Source organism: Dicentrarchus labrax, unplaced genomic scaffold (genome assembly GCF_905237075.1).
Source record: "Dicentrarchus labrax unplaced genomic scaffold, dlabrax2021, whole genome shotgun sequence".
NCBI lineage: Eukaryota > Metazoa > Chordata > Actinopteri > Moronidae > Dicentrarchus > Dicentrarchus labrax.
Genome location: NW_026136707.1, coordinates 23,712,924 through 23,734,212, shown reverse-complemented (window position 1 = coordinate 23,734,212; position 21,289 = coordinate 23,712,924). Strand labels below are relative to the sequence as shown.

General features: G+C 41.6%; 2 protein-coding genes across 5 annotated transcripts; one reads left to right on the top strand and one right to left on the bottom strand.

Moving 5' to 3' along the window:
- Nucleotides 1-26: 26 nt before the first annotated feature.
- Nucleotides 27-16,266, bottom strand: LOC127366385 (sperm-associated antigen 1). The gene is made up of 19 exons (XM_051405205.1): nt 16,191-16,266; nt 15,740-15,887; nt 15,381-15,540; nt 15,132-15,254; nt 14,972-15,042; nt 14,636-14,748; nt 14,414-14,519; nt 14,083-14,213; nt 13,782-13,888; nt 13,208-13,340; nt 10,559-11,014; nt 7,924-8,023; nt 7,288-7,440; nt 6,426-6,583; nt 4,879-5,020; nt 3,865-3,991; nt 3,514-3,672; nt 2,127-2,450; nt 27-1,607 (listed from the first exon to the last, which is right to left on the bottom strand). The coding sequence occupies exons 2-19, from the start codon at nt 15,883-15,885 to the stop codon at nt 1,479-1,481; spliced, it is 2,838 nt and encodes a 945-aa protein (XP_051261165.1). The 5' UTR covers nt 15,886-15,887; nt 16,191-16,266; the 3' UTR covers nt 27-1,478.
- A 69-nt stretch (nt 16,267-16,335) lies between these two features.
- On the top strand, nt 16,336-21,211 carry fbxo43 (F-box protein 43). 4 transcript variants are annotated; one of them, XM_051405221.1, is made up of 7 exons: nt 16,336-16,453; nt 17,287-17,445; nt 17,794-18,655; nt 18,743-19,492; nt 19,920-20,022; nt 20,210-20,404; nt 20,595-21,211. In XM_051405221.1, exons 3-7 carry the CDS (start codon nt 17,853-17,855, stop codon nt 20,841-20,843), a joined length of 2,100 nt encoding a protein of 699 aa, XP_051261181.1. In that variant the 5' UTR covers nt 16,336-16,453; nt 17,287-17,445; nt 17,794-17,852; the 3' UTR covers nt 20,844-21,211. The 4 variants fall into 4 exon arrangements, with proteins under 4 accessions (XP_051261181.1, XP_051261180.1, XP_051261183.1 ...); XM_051405223.1 differs by lacking the exon at nt 16,336-16,453 and having other exon boundaries at nt 16,472-17,445; nt 17,794-18,386; nt 18,555-18,655; XM_051405220.1 differs by lacking the exon at nt 17,287-17,445 and having other exon boundaries at nt 16,340-16,453.
- Nucleotides 21,212-21,289: the final 78 nt, after the last annotated feature.

Here is a 21,289-nt window from a genome sequence, read left to right as displayed (position 1 = left end):
CAGGTTAATACAAGTATTGTAAATGATTAGGGTATTCCACTTTTATTTTTATTCAACTATTTCATTTCATCTTTGCACAGAGAAGAAAACCTTTACATTTTCCAGTTTATTGAATAGCCCTCTGTGAATATTGTACATCTCTTCTGAAATATAATGTTAAAACCACAGTTAAGAGACACTGTGAAATTATTGCCTCTCGCCCTGCGTCACCCTGAACTAAATTTGGTACATTCATGTAGAATTGATAAAACACTTTAAAACAAAGAATGGTTTGGATTCAGGCTTCAATTTTGGATGACTGGAATATTCAGTAGTTAATGACTTAACAAGGACAGAATGTCTTTAAATTAGTAAATAAGTGACATTTTAAACAATTACGTGCATGTAGCTAAGTGAATATATGTATGATTTATGATGCATAAATCCAAGCCATTTAACATTTTGATAAAAGCTACTGAATGACATAAATATACTCTCTCTGTTTAGGAGTATCTGCACACTCACCAAAATGTAAGTCGACCCCTAGTCTGAAATCCAAGGCACACATCTCTTAAAGATGCTGCTTCTCTCCACTGTGTACACATCTGCATGGCTGAACTGCTGTGAAGATGGATATGCAGCTGTGCGCTGCCTAATTTGGTAAACAAACAGGTTGAGCAACTTCATGTCATTCCTTATGGAGAAGACACAAACACCAACCAGCCTTTAAGAGTGATTTTACGTTAGAACTCAGATCTGCTAATTGCATAGCTGGATAAACAACAGAGCGTCTGAGTCATGTAAGGTTACAAATTGTATTTTCTCCTACAACATAGTCAGTAGATATCAGTTCAACGCAGACTGTCGTCATACTGCACACAGCAGCAGTAAGGTATCACGCAGGCCCTTTTCTTCCACAGAGATAATACAGTACATATGATTATAACTCAAAACTTAGAAACATTTTAATTAGCTCGGTAGCAATGCTACACTGAATGCACTGAATATCATTTCTGTGTCTGACTGAAGCTCATTTATCAAATAACTGATATCAAAAGACCAAAAGGGTTCGAGAACCAGAAACAGCCGAGCCTGTCCTGAGAAAACTCAACTGCCTGTAGGGAAAACACTTGCCTGTAGCCTTACATAACATTGTACATTGGACCCTATTTATCAATACACTAGAAAAGGTCCACGGTATCCCACTGTCTGCCCGCTGTACAATGCAAATGGTTAGTGGTGGTACAAAAGTAAATCTGCATAGCAAAATGTTCTGGAGAGAAAAATATATTCCTTAAACCGTCACTCAAACATACAGTGATCAGATCATTTTACAGCACAGACCAGTAGAGTGAATGTGACTCCGTTGCACTGTATCGCTCCGGGGCACGTTCTGCAGCTTCCTGCCTTTGTGTACTCAGTCCTTGTGCAGTGTTTTGCATAGATCCAAGAGTTGTAGTGGTGCAGCAGCTCATGCAGAGAGAGCAGGGGCAGGAGGGTCAGATGTATTTGTTGGCCAGGTTCTGAACATCGTTCTTAGTGAACTCGGCGCTCTCCACGGCCGACAGATGCTCAAACAGCTGAGTCATGTGGTGACGCTCCTCTTTCTCCAGCAACATCAGGACAACCTGTGAAAAAACATTTGTCACCAAAACTGTTGCTGGGGACAAAGTGGACAGATTTCTTATAAAACAACATTCATTCATTAATAAATGTAGTAGTTATCAAATTAAATGTGTGCTCTGTGAGGAGAGATGTGACAAAATATATTTTTGCTTTTTCAGATTTGTGAATTACAAAACCCCTTCCCGAGAGCTAGAGCTGCAACGATTAGTCAATTATTAAATTAATCACTAACTATTTTGATAATTGATTCATCATTTTGAGTCATTTGTTAGCTCCAAATTAGCTCCAAAATTCAGCTTTTCAAATATGAACATTTCCTGGGTTTCTTTAGTCCTCTACGACGGTAAACTGAATATCTTTGGGTTGTGGACAAAAACAAGACATTTGAGGACATCATCTTGGGCTGTGGGAAACAATGATCAATTGTTCGATCGATTCTAGGACCAAACAACTAATCGATTAATTGAGAAAATGATTTACAGATGAATTGATAATGAAAATAATCATTATTTTCAGCATACCGAGAACCTTTCGGCAGTGTGCAGATGGTTGAGGTGTTGGTAGACCAGGTTGGGGTCTTTCTCCAGGAGGTGGGAGTCCAGAGCCTGCATGATGAAGCTGATGTTGTGTCCATCCAGCTGGGTGCTGAGGAGCTGGGGAAGCCTCTCCGGGGTTGTGGAAGCCAGCAGGTCAGCACAGGCTGCTGTGTTCCCGCTGCAGCGAGCTGCGTTCAGGGCCTGGCCGAACTCGTAGGCGTCGGTCGGCTGGAGGTTGATGCTGACATCCTCTCCTCTGCAGCTGCTGTCTGAGTTACGGACGGCTGACGTTTCCTCGTCACCCTCGACCTGAAGAAAAAGAAAAAAGAAAGTAGGCAGTTGTTATGAAGCCAAGAACATACTCTGCTAAGTTATGTGAAGTTAAGTTATTCACAATCTTTTAGAACTCCTTTGAATGTACCTCCTTTTGAATAAATCATTTGGTTTTGGCACAGTAATCCACTCTGTGATGTACTGGTTTTTAATCTCAACTGGCCCTGGTCTTTGTCTTTTGGAGCGTGCTATCACAGAGATAGCAGCACACAGTGCACAGTAGCAGAGTTATGTGTCTGTGGACATGAAACACTCAGCTAATTCATCAGTACAAAAGATGAGACACTGCTTGGAAACAAATCAGGATGCAACAAGGTGTGTATATATAAAAAAGCATTCTGATCTAATTCACACATTCATCAGACACACAGCTACATTTTTCTTCCACTGAAGTTGTTTGTCTGGACACCTGAGGAGCGGAGGAGAAAATAATTAGCACTTTAACTCGCTTTGATTTTCTTCACCAGCACTCCTTCACTGCCAGTTGGTGCTGGGCAGATACCTTACTAATTGGCTTGTTGCTGCCTACAGGTTTCATGAGTGGTGGTTGACAGCAGTGAGACTCCATATAACCATATATTCTCTGTGTGGCTGGAAGACTAAAAGATTGATCTCTAAGTGGCTTAAATCAGTGATGTCAGCCCTATGAACAACCCTCACACTCAGTCCTTTCATTCAGTGTTAATATACTGTATATTTGACCGATGGTTACCTAAAAAGAGTGAAATATGTGTGTGACGTGCCAGAGATTTCTCTGCAGTGGAAGCAGAGAGAGGGCTAGTGACATGCACCAGGGGTCTATTCTATGCTATTAGTCTTAACCACTAGGCTGCCAATACGCCGCATCCTGAGCTCCCATTATGACCACATGTACACAAATCCAATATAGATTGTAAGAATGTCAAGAGTGGGTGTGCCTATTTTATGAAAATAAGTGGAAACAAAGAGAATCCCACTTTCCGGGTGAGCAGTGCACAGGATCTGAATGAATCCAGATTCAAATATTCATTAAGAAATGCAGGTGTAGAGGTGTGTCTACCTCTGTTATGGGGACTGTCTTTCTGGGTTTGGTTGGTGAAGCATTGGACAGACTCTGTCTGAGCAGCACTGTGACCTCCTCTAGCTCCTTCTCAGCCTCCTGCACGTTGGGATCCTGCTGCAGTACCTCCTGCAGGTCAGAGCTGCACGCCAGGTAGTCCTGGAGGAGGTCAGACACATTTTACAGCGACATTTTACAGAGTTTAAATATTGTAGGAGGGGTGTGAGAAATTCAATTCTATGCCTCTTTCACAAACAATTAGTGGTGAATTTAAAGATTCCCCCCTCAGCCCTCTTTTTAAATGAACACATTCCCTCGTGGTATTAGTCATTCATAGCCAGCTCTCTTCACCTTGAGGCCTTTATTGGCCATTGCTCGTCTGTAAAAGGCCTTCTTATTGGTTGGCTCCAGTTTCAGTGCTGCATCACAGTCCTGCTTGGCCTCAGTAAACCTCTCCAGCTTCAAGTAGCACAGGGCTCTGCAAACACACACACACATGTCACTTGTGATTTTTATTTTTGTCACCAGCAGCTAATCTTATTTGATGCATGACTAAAAGGTATCATGAGGTTGTGACTCATTGACTGCAAATCAGACTTGACAATAAAGGCTGATGGCACGAAATAGATCATTTTCATATGAAGTGGGTGAGACATGAGAATTTACATCTCTGACGTCTAGCTTTGTTTCCTTCATGAATGTGTTGTCTGTATTTTCAGTCAAATGGCTCTCAGCAGCTGTGTGGCAGTGACAAGTGCCTGTTTGCTCTGGTGGGGCTGTACATACAAGGTTTCCGCAGCAGAGCTCAACATACATACGCAAACATAAAGACACAATAGGACATTTTTCATGTCAGCATCAGTTTCCTCTGTGATGCAATCAACAATCTACCTGCTATTGTGAAAAAGAAAAGGGGGGGGGGGCAGTTAGGAGTCACAGAATGGAGTCAGACCTGCCGCTGCATGCACTGCGCTCGCTGTATTTCTCTTTAGATGTAAGATAATATGATAGCGGCTATAAGCGGAGTTGTGATAAACAGCGCTGGAGCAGGCAGCTGTTTCCTGCCTCGGCCATTCTGTTCCAACTTACCAACAATACATGCTAATTTCCTACCAGTGACAGACTGACGACTGCTTGGGATTAGCTACAGAGCTGGATGAACCGCCTGACAGATGACAGCTGGGGATAATTAATCAGTCTCTTTTAATTTATCCAAATGAATAAACTGATTTTCTGTGTGTCTTCTGACATTCCTGCTCTATAAGAAAACCAACCCTGAGAAATATGGAGTAGTAGTGAGGAACAGAAAGTGAAAGAGACCACAGCAGTGTTTGTGTTTGTTCATGTTGAGTTGGAGCCTCTAACCTGTTGGTGTAGATTGCACACTCTTCTGGCTTTAGCTTAAGGCATTCAGTGTACTTTCCAAGTGCATCCTGGTATTGGCCCTTCTTCACAAATTCGTTCCCTTCTTGCTTCAAAGCTGTAAAACGGACTTCTACTTTCCTTTCTGGAAGACAAAGTGAAGTGGTGATTACTGATCTGCTTATTCACACAAAGAGCATTTCAACTCTGCTTTCTGCTCAAGTAATGAATCTATATTGACACGTGCAATACATTTGAATTTACCTCCCTTTTATTTCTAAAAGAAACCCAACACAAGGATATATATGCCAGTCGTCCATGATATAAAGCTTGAGGGTTTTATACCCTTGAAATGAATGCTGTGCTAGCTGGACGTGAGGCATGAGAGTTAAGTCAGCAATCAGTCACGGTGTGGACTAAGGGCTAATCAATCTGCTGCAAAGTGTCTTCTGGGAGGAAAAACTGTGCCAGCAGGTCTATTCTTTCATTAGAGTTTAAAAATAACAGCTGTAGCACAGCCTGGGGAATGGAGAAACTGCATGGTCAGTGAACAGAGGTGACACGTCCACTTATGTAAAAATTAGGCCTTTAACATCTTCCTCCTATCTCAGTGCAGAGTGACCGAGAAGCAGGAACAAGCTGAGTCTATTCTCTTCTATTCCTCTATGCTCTTGTCAGCAGTTGAGTAAAAGTAGCAGTACCACAAAGTAAAAACAGGTGAAAGTCCTGTGTTGAAAATGTTACCTAAGTATGCAAGTATTATTTTTAGCTCAAAACTTAATGTACTCAATGTCAGTGTGGGTGTTAAGCTTTGATACTACTGGATAATTATTATTCATACACTTCATACATTTCCATGTCATGTTACTGTAGTAGCTTGTCAAGGTTTAAGTTATTTCTAACACTGTTGTGTAGCCAAATCTATAATAATTATGAACTCATCATGTACTTTGTGTGAAAAATGGAATTTGAAATACTAGTTAATGTCGAGAATAAATGTGATCAGCAAAACAGTTTTATTACTTAAATGGAGACACACATGCTTTTAAAATCATGAAAGCTTTTCACACGGGCACTTCCCAGCTCAGAATAAACACGGGCTTCAGAAAGTGTGGGGCTATTTTCCCCTTATGTCACACGTATTTATGAATCCAGAGTTTGCATTAAGATCAAGGATAAAGTCCCTGTCCACTCAAAAATGTTCTTGTTCCTACGGTTGGATGTTTGAGCAGAGTTTGATGTTAGACAGATGTTTTCAAGTCATCTGAAAGTAAAAAAATGTTCCTCTGTGCTCACTGAAAATCTAATTTAAAGGGGCGGGGGCTATGAGCATGATTTAAAAACATCAAAGATAGTTTGTCACTGTGTAGAATGACGGTATGTGCAGAGTTTGGTCTGCCGGGTCCTGGTCCAGTTTGCAACTTGTACAGTGTGATGTGGAAACTTGAAGCCACCAGTGCGCATCCACTGAAATGGACTTGCAGTGAAGGAGGAGACATCTTGTGTCCAGCAGGAACACTTTAGACACACATTATTCAAAGAAAACAGACCTGCATCCCTGGCCGCCTTCTCTGCTCGAGCCTGGAGGACCTCTGTGCTGGGTGGCTCCTCTCTGCGGTGCTGCTGAGCTGACAGAGGCACCAGGGGAATGTCCGGAAGTTTCTCCCTCCACTCTGTACCGTCCTGCTCGATCAGCAGCCGGGTGATCCTGAAAGAGGACGCAGATCAGTCAACACAGTCAATACACGTACTGTACACAGCCACACACAGACCAGAAAGGAACTGTGTGCATTTAACACCTTTCTACTGTTTAGTGTGTTTGTTTAAGTATCCCATTGATCCGTTTTGTAGAGATATATATGGACTTATACTAAAGCTATGACTGTCTGGTACTCCTGAACACAAAGCAGCCAGGTGAGTTTCCCTATTGCATAATAGAGAGAGGACATGCACTCTGAGAGCCATAATTAGCCTCTAGCTGGAGCTGCTTCTGAACACCACCTAAATCTGTTAGCCACTAATTAGACATTGTGTGTGTGTTCATTTAAATCGGTTTTAATTTAGTCTTCTGATTATGTTTCAATGCAATTTCTGGATTCAGAGTATATAATAATATTATACAAGGCAGGTAGAGCGATAAAATGTCCTTATAGTTGTCCTCTTTCTATCTCCTTATCTTGGACACCTAACGATATCATGTGTCAGCCAGAGTTAAAATGGATAGAAAGTACACTTTCATCATTGATCTCTTTATCAGCCCAAGTAAAAGGGTAGTCACAGTCGTTGGAATAGCTGCCATGCAGGGATGTAAATACGACCGTTAAAGCTCATTCAGTCAGTTATGTGTTTCAGCACAGACATCTCCCTACCCTGTGCAGCCTCTCAGCGGAAGTGAGAGGTGAAGGCTAATACCTGTTGACGCTGTCGTGTGCTGCCTGCACGCTGATGTTTATCTGCAGGACGGTCTTGTAATCCACGTAGGCCTGGCGGTAGCGCTCCAAAGAGTCATAAGCCATGGCCCGGCGCAGGAGGGGCTTGAGGGAGAACGGCTGCAGCTCCAGGGCTCTGGTTGGTATAAATAGATGTAATGAGACAGGAGCAAAGGATCAAGTCTGCTGCCTCTGCTATAGATGCTACTCTCTGAGAGTACTGTCTGGGAATCTATATTTATGTGACAGATTTCAGTGGATGTGTTCTTGTGTTTCTGTGTAAGTATACAGTACAGCTCTATATGTGTGAATGAACTGTCACACAACTTAATTTTCCTGTTTGCCCTAGAAGTCCAATCTTGAGCAAACACCCCAAGTGTTTAAAGGCTTTCACATGGGAGGTCCCCTCAAGTTCTCCTGAGTTTGCTGCTTATAAAACCACTTCTAAAGAGATTAATGGAAATCCCTTACAACACACCCCAGTGCAAATCCCCTCATAAAATGACAGTGATCTGCAACTGAGGTATGCTAAATGAGTATGGCTGTGTACAAAACAATTAGAAATCTCTGTCGGATGTCTCACTCCACTTCACATGGTCCTACAAATAAATTCTCTCACCTCGTGCAGTCCTGTATGCAGTCTTGACTGTTGCCATCTTTCAGGTAGCAAGCTGCTCTGTTAGAATACAGAATACATAGATCCTCCGGACTATCAATCCCTGCATAAAAAGAGACAAATATCACAAATACAGCATATATAATACTTTGTAAACACAGCTCGGAAACACTTCATGGAGCTTGCCAGTCCATTATGAACTTATATACAGAATATTTGTGAAAGTGGCAAACAAGTCCCCCTCCACTTTTTCGTCTTGTTGTTGACAATTGTTTGAGCGGCACTGTGCAGAATGACGGTATGTGCAGAGTTTGGTCTGCCAGGTCCTGGTCCAGTTTGCAACTTGTACAGTGTGATGTAGAAAGTTGAAGCCACCAGTGCACATCCACTGAGAATGGACTCTCCCCCCCAAGTTTGTTTATTAAGGAGAATGGACTTTACAGTGAAGTAGGAGACATCTTGTGTCCAGCAGGAAAACTTTAGAAATGAACAATATTAGCATATTCACAGATTCTGGAAGTTTTAATGAGGCAGAAGGAGGAGATGACTTTTTAAGGGTTTCACTGCGTAATTATACACTTTTTGTCACGCATTATTTTTCCAAGCAGACTATTTGTATAGGTCTTCATACATGTCTGTCTAGCTTAAGTGTGTCTTTGTGTGGTCTGTGTGTGTTACAAATCTTTTATAATGTTCAGAGGTTACTGGCTGAATCAGACAGTTTGATGTGTTCTGACCTGACACAGAACAATATAAACCTGGGAGCGTTGCTTAATAAGGACACAGACTTTAATTAAAAGTTTAGTGTCTGTTATACTGCCGATATCTCCACCTTTGGTGCTGTATGTGTGTCTGTGTGTCTGTTGCAATGACGAGTTCTTGTAATGACTAAATGAAGAACTTTTTTTGTTGCATCAGCATTGGAAGCCTGACTTTCAAAACCACTCAGTTGTAAGATACTAACCTGACATTTATTTCTGCTTCAGACTGATGAATGCAAGATTATTTTAAAGCTGCATTCACACACGCAACGCTGTGCTCACAGATCTTCTAATCTGAGTAACTTGTTTGTTTGTTAACTGAACATGTTACCTGAGATATGAGTCTGGACTAAGTTCCCCAAACTCTTTGTTGGGACCTAAAACAGGCAGCAGGCCTACCATTTCTTCCACTAATACATCCTGCTATTATACAGGAGAAACTCTGTGAGCTCCAGGGCTGATAAGTAAAAAAAAACAAAAAAACACACAAGGTAGATGTTGACCAAGGAAAAGGTCATCAAACCTGTTTTAGGATGCTTTCTCCTGATAGTTTAACAACTTGCTCACACGGACTGCAAACACAGTATTTGCTATTCTCTCCACATGAAAAACAGGTATTTCACTCTGTTTTCACAATCATTATTACTGATGCAGGATAATCGAACAGACCTAGACTGTATATTACAGTAACACTAAATACAGTCAGCTTAGCATGCCACCTCATCAGATGAAATTAGATTATGGATGATGACACAGTGAGACGATGATGATGATGATGATGTCTCAGCAACAGCTCAAACTCTGTGAGGTTACTGTGACAGTAGAGCATGTACAGTATGTTAGAGGTATAAACTAGGGCATCCATAGACAGACCCACACATGACTTTGAGACCCTGTAAAAGCCTGATTGAATGTCAGTACTATGAGACATGCTTCATGTTTAAGTAGTTTAAAGGGGTTCCACTGTAGCCTTCCCTACATCAGTCAGATGATGGACCCTGCATGGTGTTGATGTCCAGTCACTTTCACATTCAGCAGGGCAGTGGCTATTGAGTACATTATGGCAGAGAGAATATGTTTGATGGTGGATGAGCCTGGCACGCAGCAGTTTTTCTCCCTCCATCAGTCGCTCACTTACTCCCTCTCGGTTAGAATTATAGCTGCAGTCCTACAGATTCAATTTCACAGTGAGTGGTTAGCGGTCATGTGACCTGGACAGACCTGAGCTGAGAGGCTTAGCTCCGGGCTGAGGGCTAAAACAGAAACACTGTCCATATACACCACCATCCAACAGCCCCATTGTGACGCACTGCTGTAGGGACAAAGTCACTAAATACACCCAACAAACAGCCCAACAATTCAAATCTTTGTTACTGTTACTGGACTGTGTGTACAATAATGTGGACTGCTTCTGGGAGAGATCATTTCTGTTGCTTAGGTATCATTTCTCTCATGGAAAATATCCTTTTTGTCATGTCCTGCACTGTGATTAAGCAACAAAAAATAAATGGAAGCAATTGCAAGGTCATGACCTTTGATTTACAAATGCACTGGCAAGTTACAGGAAATTGTCTCTTAAGAGCATAGATGATTAAACCCCATAAAGAGATATTTATTCAAATATGGGTGTGAGTGGTGATGAAACATCAGTCAGTTAAACTATGGGCCATTTGATACAAGTCCCAGCATGTTTATAACACACTGTTGTCAGTATGAATGTTATATGTTTACTGATATGAACTGGCAGCATATAGTTAACTTCTCTCCAATGTCATACATCAACCAAAACCTTACACACTATGTGACTGAACTACCACCAGCCACCTCATACTATAACAACAAGAACAGCATCAACTGTGAGGACTCTGCCCCCCTACCTGAATCTGTGTAGCCTTGAATGGCTTGTGAGTATTTCTCCAGTGCATCGGCAAACTGTCCGTTTTTAAACAGCAGGTTTCCTTCATTCTTTAGTCGGGACAGAGGTGGGGGCAGGGCTCCACATGGGGCATCAAGGTTGACAGTTTCCCCTGCGTTTCCTCCAACCGAAGTCCCTTTACCGCCGCCGCTCTGATCAGCCTGGACTGAAGCTGTCGAACCCCTCTTGCTCGTTCCATTGGCTAGCTTTTCCTTGGACTCCTGCGTGACTTTGTATTTGTCAGAGCTGCCTCCTTTGCTCCTCCAGTGTCCATGGTGGGAGTTGTTGAACTCACTGTGTGGACCCCCGTCCCCTCTGCCATGGGGCTTTTTTTGTGCGTTACCCATGTCTCCCCTTTCGGCAGGAGCAGCTGAGCACTCCTCCCCTCCCACAGGCTGGCTGGGTTCAACCGGACAAGCTGGAAAGGGAGAGGGAGGGAGGGAGAGGCAGAGAGGGAGAGAATCGGAGAGAAGGGGGGAGACACACCCACAGGAAGGAGTCAGCAGTTACATCACAGTGGGGGAGGGTTGGACACACATGACTGATGACACAGAGCCACTTCAAAGAGGGAGTTCCAGGAAGCAGCCACTCTCAACAGTGAATTACGCTGGGTGGGGGTAGGGCGGATAACACACGCATACATAGTCAATTTACCCAGAGGGACTAGGGGTGTTTCCTCTATCTATAGCACAGGCAGACAGAAGAGTTTGTGATGAAAATGGGTGCCCTACTGTTACCAGACCTAGTCAAGCTTTGTCAAAGGTTTTGTGTAGATCACAGAGTACATTAGAGGCCAAATCACATGCCAGGCAGCTACAGTGGGGACTAAATCAAGCACAGATATACAGACATACCACAATATGGTGTTAAAATACAAATGACAAATTAAATATTTACAGTACATTACAGTACAGTTTCCAGCAAGTCTTTATATATTAAAATGTCAATGCTGAGTTTTAAGTTCTGTAAAGTAGGGCAGCCATTACTATTTACTATTACATATTATTGAGGCAGACTATTGATATTTGAGGATTTTTAAAGGACCAGTGTGTAGGATTCAGTGGCATCAGTGAAGTTACAGACTTCAACCCACTGAATACAGCTCAGTCTTCCAAGCGGGTAGGAGAAAGAAAAGGGGGCTGCAAAAAATGTGAAAGGCCCTATCTTGAGTGTTTGGTTTATTTGTTCTGGGTTACTGTAGCAACATGACGGTTCAACATGGCGGCCTCCACAGAAGAGGAACAGTTTGAAATGTAGATAAAAATGGCTCATTCTACGGCAGAGGTCTCAAACTCAAATTGGCTTGGGGCCACTGCTGGCATTGGCATCTCATAAGAGGGCAACTTCACCGTTCAAGTACTACAATAAAGCGCAATATTCTGAAATATATTTACATTACATCATACATAAAAAAAATGCAAACAGTAGTTTCTATACATATCATCTTTGTTGTTTGCAGCCAATAAACAAAAGGCCCAAAACTTGCTTTCTTGTTATTGAATACTAGCACACATTTGTAGGCCCCTTTGACCATTATTTGGTGCCAAATTAAAAATATTTCAAAATATAATTCTATTTTTATTTTAATTGTAATTAAAGGGGGAGTTTAAATTGATATGAAAGAACATAAAAATAGTAATAATCTTGCGGGCTGGATTAAACTATATTTTTGACATTATGCGTAGAGGGAGAGGGATGGCCCCCCCAAAAACACAATAATTCTTACTTTCAAGTGATTATGAGATGCGCAAAAAACATGTATGGCCTGATCTACAGTCAGTTTTGGTTTGTCCACTCTGGACTGTAGAAACATGGCAGTTGAACACGGTGGCCTCCACGGAAGACGTCAACGTCTGCAGATAATAGCGGCTCATTCGGAAGTAACAAAAACATGACAACTCTTATTTTTAGGTGATTATACACTGATGAAAACATACCTATGAATATTATATTCCATTTCTGACAAAAGATCCTCCTAAATGTTACACACTGGACCTTTAATAGAGATCTTTTAAAATTGGTTATAAATAAGATGTGTTCAGAGCGGGACATTTAACAGTTGGAACCACAGTTCTCTTTGGTGGAAAATCTTTGTAATGATGACACTGTTTCTAAACGACATCAAAGAAGTTGACATAAAGTGTGTATCCACACCAGTATTTATGTGACAAATCTGCATATATAATGTATAGATCAGACTCTACTGTAAAGCTAAGCAAATTAAGTAATTTTTTTACCCAACACAGAGCTATACTGTAGATCTATTACATTAGGTCCTTTGTTTGGTTGTTCGTTTTTAATTTGTAAATAAGAGCTCGTTACTCAATGAACTGCTTTGTTACAATAATAACTTTGAAATGCCGCTTTATACACAACGCATAACTAATGCTAATTTAAAAAGCTGGAACCTTTCTTCAAAAAAACAATTCAATTCAACTGTCCATGCTGTGTTAATTATAGCTAAGAGAACATTACCTTAATTTACACTGATCACAGATAGATTTCTAGATGGATTCAGGGAATTATAAATGGTCACTGGCTTGTTTGTAGTCACTGTGTCTGTGAATCATGAATATAGGTATTGATTATAGAGGTGTTCAAACACTCTCACCAGCCAGTTCTGTTTTCGTCTCATTGTAGCTGTTGTCATCTTCCTCATCTACCTCTTGGATGAGGATTTTCTTGCCTTTGCGTTGCTGCTCTGGATGTTCCTTCATCTTCTTCTCAGTTGAAGACAGAAGTTTCTAAACCATAAATAATTCACACATTAGAATTTGTGAACAGTAGGAGGTGAGAAAAGAAAAAAGTGGCACACCTACTGATACCACAATGATCCATATACCTCTGAGCTACGACTGGCTTGTGTGCCAATGTAAAAGAGACATCTTCTCCTACAGTATATTGAAATCCCTTATACACAATTAAAGGACATATAAACAATGTCCTCAAATAACCATATAAAACCAAAAGAAAAACACATCCTGTGCTAATCATCTAACACAGAACAACTGAAGAAGCTACATCACTCTCTATCGACAATAATGACTACATATGATTTTATTAATACTTTGCAGCAGCTGAGATCTGTTTTTAAGTGCCTGATTGCACACAAATACAGTGACACCTACTGGACAATAAGGCTACTGGCATGCAATAAAAATGCCTCAGTGCTTCTGTATACTTACAGTGGCTGCAGCATTCTGCGGCTCTTCCCTAAGCACCATCCTCAAGTCTTCAGCAGCCATTTGGAAGTTGCCCATGTGATGATAAACAGTAGCACGCCGGAGCAGGGCTGAAGATGCAAAATAAATCACACACAGTACATTACATACCACTACTATGATACTGTAACTAAAGTGCTAGAAAGTTGCAAAAAAGTAACTTTTTGAGGTAGTGGCAACATACAATTATGCCTACATTATAATCATATTTCTGCCTATATGCATCGTCGTAAGTGCGACTGTACAAAAAACGAAATTAAAGCACCTTTCATATTGCCTGGTTCCAGCTCGAGCACCCTCTGGCAGTCTCCCATGGCATTGTGCCAGTGCTTGAGGTTGATCTCTGCCTGGGCTCTGTTGTTGTATGCAGCGACGGTTGGTATAATGGAAAGGCTCCTGTAATGGAAGGCCAAAAATAAAACAGACCTTTATTTATAATGAGGTTAATGGACAAACACTTAGAGGTACAGTAAATGGAAATGAAATCAGACTTCAATGAATGACAGAAGGCTAATTAAATGCCAGGCAACATAATATAATCCCCTTAAGAGATGTAAATGCTCTCTATAATAAATGAGTTGGTTTAAGAGCCTGACCTGGAATAGTATGCAACTGCCTCCTCATAATCGTTTGCCCGGAAAGCTTCATTGCCTTTGTCCTTTTCACGGTTTGCCAGAAGGAGCTTCTCCTGTTGTGTCAGCACTATTTGTATTGTAGAGACCACACATTTCAGACACATACCCACACAACCTAAGTATACAAAATGCTACACAATGACTACAAAATAAATCTGAGATGCATAACACATAATACGTTACATGAAGCATCCACTTTAGTCTTGATGTTAGGGTGTCCTGTGTTTATAATGATGGGTAGATCCTTTTTGTCCACATTTACGTCGATTCTTTCACATTCTTTTTCCACATCAAACCTTGAAATAGAGTAAAATACATTTGGATGAAGGAAGATGCAAAATGATGCTCTAAAACAGCATCAACTGTTTAATTGTGGATCATTATAATGAAAGAAGATTAGCTAAAGCCTTTTACAAAGTAAAACGCGTGGAACCTTTTATGTGCAGTGCCTGCAGCTGCTATAACAGTGTGTTCTTTCTTCTGAATATAATAGACAAATGTAGAGACAAAATGACTCACTTGTCCCATTCTCGATAATCACGTGGGAGAGTATGTTTTGAAGAATTCCTCTTTTCTTTTGGAACTGAAGTCTGTGATGACATGAAACTTCATTTGAGCATTTTGCCTGCATCTACAGTATAAATGTATATAGTTACGTACATCGTTGGAGGTCGTTTACCTGAGTAAGTGGAACGGAGCAATTGGAACCTCTTATGGGTAGCACATTTTCTTTCACTACATCATCAAACACTGAATGCTGTTTTAGTGAAGTCTCAGTCTTTTTGGTTTCTTCTTGCCACATCTGTGAAGAACAAAGTATTTAATATTAAAATGTTTACTACTAATTTTCAGAAACTGCCATATAAAAAGAGAGATGGTATTAAGCAGGATTGTTAAAAAAAAAACTACTATACAATGAGTAGCATACCTTTAACTCATCAACAATTTGGCTCCACTCATCTTTAGGGAGGCTTGCTGCCGTGGCCACAGGGTTTTCCTTCCTGAGAGCTCGGCTCCTAGGGTCCAGTTTCTCCAAGTGACTCTCACAGAACTTGATTAGATGAGGATAAATGCCCTCGTCACCAGACCTTTACACAAAGAAAAAGTATGACTTTCTAAAAGCCCACATTCCTAGCAATCTTTTCATGCAAGTTTATCATACTGTTGTGTTTTGCTCTATTACCCATTTTTCTATTTTCGATTTAGATTTTACTGTATTGAGAGCTCATGAACATACAAAACCAACCCTGGCTCCTCATGTCTCAAGCTCGGTTATGTGGCTTTTACCTCAGTACTCTCAAGATCTTCTCCAGGTATTTTACATTTGTGCATTTTTCAATGTAATCATAGTCCAGGTGCTCCACGGGGACCTTCCCGCTATAGTCAACGGTGGTGGACTGGTTCAGAAGTGGGAAAACTGCATCTGCACTCATGCCTAGGAAGAATTTCAGTTTACTCACTTATTATGTCAAACAATGTGTATTTGTTAAAGGCAGTCACGTTAGTTAGCTCTGAATGATAGCTTCATAGTTAACGTTAAATAACTTTCGTTAGCTTACTGTAATGTTACGTTAGTCAGCTAAACCAACGTTATTGTTAATTTAGATAGCGTTAGCTCAACAGAATGTGATGAAATGTAGGAATTGACGTTAAGACGAGACCGAATTTAGGTTTAGGAAGACTCAAAGATGCTCTTAACTTTACTTAATGCTATTAAAATAAAATGAAGTAACTTTACCTGCTGCTGTTTGGCACAACTCTCATCTGCAAAGCGGGGTTTGTTACTATGGTAACCACAGACGGAAAGGAGCTGCACGCCAAAGCGGAAGCACGTGACGCAGTGATCGCTGGGCTCCAAATTTGAAAACGTGGCTGGTAGTTGATGTAGGATGAACATGTAGCAAACAGAAACATCGACGAGGGGTGTAAGAAACTGAGGAGACAACATTGCAGGCAGAGGCCACGGCCTTTACTTTAACGTTAGCACAGTTTTATCTATAAGTAAGTCTTTTTGTTGTAATTCTATGTTTGATGCTAAATATTGTGTTGCTTTTTTATTGCAATTTACGGCACAACTAACGGTATATTTGTCAAACCACCACCTAGCACCTAGCAGTGGCTGTGGTTGTAGGGAGCTAACGTAGCTACGGTGATATGTCGTCAATTTGCCACAATTTGAATGTAAGTTAGTGTGTAACATTAATTTGGCTCCAACCGTACCTCAATCCTCATTGCTGGGGGATGAAATGAATCAGCAAAACGAATTTAACAGCTCTTTAATATTAGCTAACAGTTAGAGAGTGTGTGTGTGTGTGTGTGTGTGTGTGTGTGTGTGTGTGTGTGTGTGTGTGTGTGTGTGTGTGTGTGTGTCATTGGTTAACGTTACATTTATCAAAGTAGGTGACATTACACAGACACTTGTAACGTTAATATATTGTCAGATTTTTAGCTCGATATCAACCCCCCTATACAACAGTTACCTCGGTAATTAACCCAGGTGTGTTCACATCACGCTAATTGCTCTAACAACGATGACCTGAGGGACAATACGTTGGGTTTGTATGTAACTTTGACACTTTTGGGTTTACTTTAGTGTTAAATTCAGGTAACCATAGATAAGTGTGCTCTTGTGCATTGTAACGGTCATTCCTGCCCTTTAGTCCCGCTGTTTTTCATCCGTTAACCGGTGTAAAGTAACTTAACTGGGAATAAAATGGTCTCAGAGAGGCAGAGCACCGTGTCGACTGTGGTATAAATCCTAGGGGCCCTCTGTCTGTCTGTCCTCTGTCTGTCCTCTGTCTGTCGGGGTCGGTTGTTCGTTTTGGCGGTTATAGCTCACTTTAGAGCGGCACAGCACGCGACGGGGGATTTAAATGGACAACACGCGCTCTCGTAGCAACGCTGATGAGCCAGCTGACTCTGTGACAAACTGCAACCCACAGTACAAACAGTGAGGACGACTCTTCATCACTTGGCTTATCTCTTATCACAAAGTGAGTCCAACATGGCAACAAAATTGCGTAAACAAACAACATTTAAGCTAGTTTTGCGTTTTTCTCTTGTGTAATTTGTCCCTAGAGTTTGACTAGTATCACTTTTGTTTGTTTGAATAAAGTAGTTTCCATTAGAGTGGGAAATAACTTTCAACGTGAACATCTACCAGCAGCTCGCATATTCAAATTCACTAGCCACTTTATAGTAAACCAGTATCTTTTCATTTGTCTGAAATCTACCAGAGACAGTAATATTTGCATGTTGCTAATTTCCCACCCAGACAGGCACCATTTACGCTCCTCAGTTGTCCTTGAGTAGTTTTACTTACTACTTTTTGTTGTCTGCAGGTCGTTTGACATCCTCCTCACTTGGTGAATACTGTTTGGGTGCACGGAGGAGGACGAAAATGCAGTGCACTCCTGAATCAAATGTCTACCCTGCCAGCTGCAAAGGCCAGCACTGTTATGATGAGTGCTCTGACAGTGGATACTCGGGTTTATTCCACAGCCCACAGAGCATCAGTAGAGTTGACAGTTGTAGGTCTTTGTCTCCAGTAGAATTTAATGAAACACCTAAAGAGAACCTCAGGCTTTCTGTCACACCTAAGGAGAGGACCAGAGAACCAGTCGGCTTTTCCCGCAAGGACTCCAGGGGAATGCAGGGGCCATCAGCGGTTAGCTGGTGTGAAACTCCCAAAAGAGATTCCTCATTGCGACATAGGCTTCTAATGTGCAGACCCAGCCCAGCTATCAAAATTGGCAACACAAGATCACCATGCACCAGAAAGACTGAATCCTCCATCAGTGTCAGGTCTGAACACTGGCTCAGTGCATCGTTTGACTCTTTAGACACTGTGACCGGGGCTTTGGCTTCAAGCACTTTAAAACTGGAGCAGGATCTGCCACTGTCTGGTAGAAAACGCCGTCTCCTCTTCACGCAGGTGAGGACATCTACTCTTGAAGATGGTAAACTCAACTCTGGTTGCCTTTCCAGTTTTGAGAGAAGAGTTTCACTCTCAGATGCAGATTTCAGTGAACGCATTTCTGCCTCTGATCAAAATAATATTGAGACTCTGTGCTTTAACAAATTCCTGCCTACCTCATCAAAGGAAAACTCTCAATCACCAATCACCGCTGGGGCAAATAACCCATATGACAGCTCAAGTGTCTTGTGCACACCATCAACCACACACACACCCAAATACTTCAGGTATGTGCTTCTTTTGACACATTTTGACATTATTCTATATTAATCAGAAAACATGCATGTGTTAACCCCCTTCTAATCCTGGAACAGGTCTGTGTCTGAAGACAGCGGTTTCAGTTCCCTGACCCTTGATAAATCTCAAGACTCCTCGGTGGACCATGATGGCTCATTCCAGGAACTGCTGCTCTCTGCCTCCAGAGGAAAGTGTGAAACCCCAAATCTGGCAGAGGCAAAACGGCGCTCCCGTTTGCAGCGTCAGCACAGGCTTTCTACACTTAAAGAAGGGGGCTCCCAGTCTGAGGAAGACCCAACAGAAAGAAGGCATCTTCATCAGTGCCACAGCCGTTCTAAAGATGATGAGGTTTTCGATGACAGTGCCACCCCTCGCAGCGTCCTTTCTGTTAAATGTGGTAATGGCATGGCCTCTGATAGTTTGGCCTCTGCAAAACAAGACTATACCACCCCACTAAGAGCAGCTACAACAAAGCCAGAAAATGTGACACCTTTTAGCACAGCTCCTGCCAACCCAGATGTAACTCCTCTCAGGACAACCCCAGTCAATCTCTCTCTGACTCCAGCTTTGCAGCTAGTTCATGCTATGTGCCAGCAGAAAGCCCAGATGTTTGTCGGCCAAAGTCCAAGTCTGAAGGAGCAGCTGAAGTCCACAGCATCACTGACTGAGACCCCAGTGATGTTCAGGACCACCATGCCATTGGCAGGGCTGATCGGCAGGAAGATGGGCCTGGGGAAGGTGGACATACTTACAGAGCTGAATAAGAGGAACCTCAGGCACATCCTGGCTGTCATACTCAGCCACCTGACCTCTGAGAGCATCTACAGGTGAGGAGAAATCTAATTTACTTCAATATTTTGGTTGCATCTACTATATAACTGCACACCTGCCTTATTTCTCGAAGGTCAAGTAGCTTGATTCCTAGTTTAATTTGTCATTAATTAAACTGATAATGATTACTTGTGACAGGAGCATTAAGATATGAATAAATTATCATATTAACTGTACATGATCCTGTAGAATTCATACAGCATATCATGGATGCTTAGCTTAGACCAAAGTGTGGTACATTAGACTAGTCTGATATCTAAATTTAAGCTAGTAAACGATCAAGATATGTAACCGATGCAATTTGTAGACATTTTTATCTGAAACTTTTAGGCTTTTGTTGATGTTTATTACTCAAGACATCAGGTGGGGCAATGAGTGCTGAAAACACTGGTCTAATGCATGCATTTTTGTGTTTTTTTGCAGATGTGGTCAGGTGTGCAAGAGCTGGAATAAAATCATCCAACAAGACAAGCGAGCTAGTTTTAAGAGAAGAAGCCACCTGAGTGAACTGGAGGCTTCTCTTGAGGTAGGCTGTGTGGTCAGCAGTGTAAACAAAATTCATCTCAGTGACCAGTACAACAGCAGTTTTATGTCCAGTGTAAAGAAACGTTTGAATGATTGTTTCACTGTCCTCCAGTTTGTCAATGTGTGTATATAACTAACTGTGACTACTGGCTGACATAACCATTCAACTTTGTGCTGTTTTCTTACAGCTTGGTGGTGCTGTCCATGTCCCTGATGCAGAGACTAGACTCGCTCTGCTTAAGAGGTCAGCCCTTAAGACTGTTCAGGCCCAGTCTAGGACCTCCAGCTACTGCACCCCGCAGTCAGGAAATAGCACTTTAACCCCTTTACAGCACAGTGCCTTACACTCAGGCAGCAGCAGCAAACGGGACAAATTCCTAGAAGTGAGTTTTAAAATGAGTGGATTTCCTTAAGTAGATTATATGTAATATTTGGATTTATTAAATATTAGTTTCAAATGATGATTACTGTTCAGTTGAGGGTCAATGAGGTTTCTAATTTACTTGACTGAAGGAACTGCTCAGGGAGGGTCACATAAAACATTTACTCAAATTTGTATTTTTTTTCTTTCAGGTTGCCAAAACCCTCTTCAACGATGAGTGCCTCAAGCCTTGCCCTCGGTGTCAGCATCCTGCAAGGTGTCACTCAGTGAAAGGGGAAGGTGTGTGCAGCAGAGCTGACTGTGGTTTCCAGTTTTGCACAGCCTGTCTGTGTGCTTTCCACGGCTCTAGAGAGTGTGGCAGCCAGTCTGTAGGCCGACGCAAGAAGGACATACTTCTTCCAGGAAGCGCTCAAAGCAAGCGAAACGTTAGGAGACTATGAGCAGAAAGTGAACTCCATTCCTGTTTGCTATGCCAAAGTTACTTTTTTCTGCTTAATGGCGAATATGAGGCTTAGCAACAAGGAAACTGATTTGAAGCCAGTACATGAGAGCAGCTTCTGTACTTATCAATGTGTCTTTGTGCCTGTCTATGTACTGTATTTCACCCCTTTTTTCAACACAGTTCTTACTTGTGTGTTTTTAATTATGAATGTGAAGGAAGTCTCACCAGCAGTACAATGATTGAATTTTGCTGTTGATGTACTTTTCCATTCGCATCGATCAATTGTACATACTTTTTGGAATTTGAGATTTTCAACTTTTACCAATGTGTTTTCAGAGCAGTTTTAAAATAAACTTGATTTTTTTACATGTGTTTCTCATTTTTCAAAATTTTGTTTTTGTCTTAATTGTGACCTGTATGAAATCATTTGTCAGTGTTTGGCGC

Bases quoted from the DNA above. Each gene is read 5' to 3' on its own strand.
- LOC127366385 (XM_051405205.1), bottom strand. From the start codon at position 15,885: ATGAGTGCAGATGCAGTTTTCCCACTTCTGAACCAGTCCACCACCGTT. The intron at 15,043-15,131 runs GTAAACGACCTC...ATGTCATCACAG, and splicing joins GCTCCGTTCCACTTACTCAG to ACTTCAGTTCCAAAAGAAAA. The intron at 7,441-7,923 runs GTGAGAGAATTT...TATACCAACCAG, and splicing joins TGCATACAGGACTGCACGAG to AGCCCTGGAGCTGCAGCCGT.
- fbxo43 (XM_051405221.1), top strand. From the start codon at position 17,853: ATGCAGTGCACTCCTGAATCAAATGTCTACCCTGCCAGCTGCAAAGGC. The intron at 19,493-19,919 runs GTGAGGAGAAAT...GTTTTTTTGCAG, and splicing joins ACCTCTGAGAGCATCTACAG to ATGTGGTCAGGTGTGCAAGA. The intron at 20,405-20,594 runs GTGAGTTTTAAA...TTTTTCTTTCAG, and splicing joins AACGGGACAAATTCCTAGAA to GTTGCCAAAACCCTCTTCAA.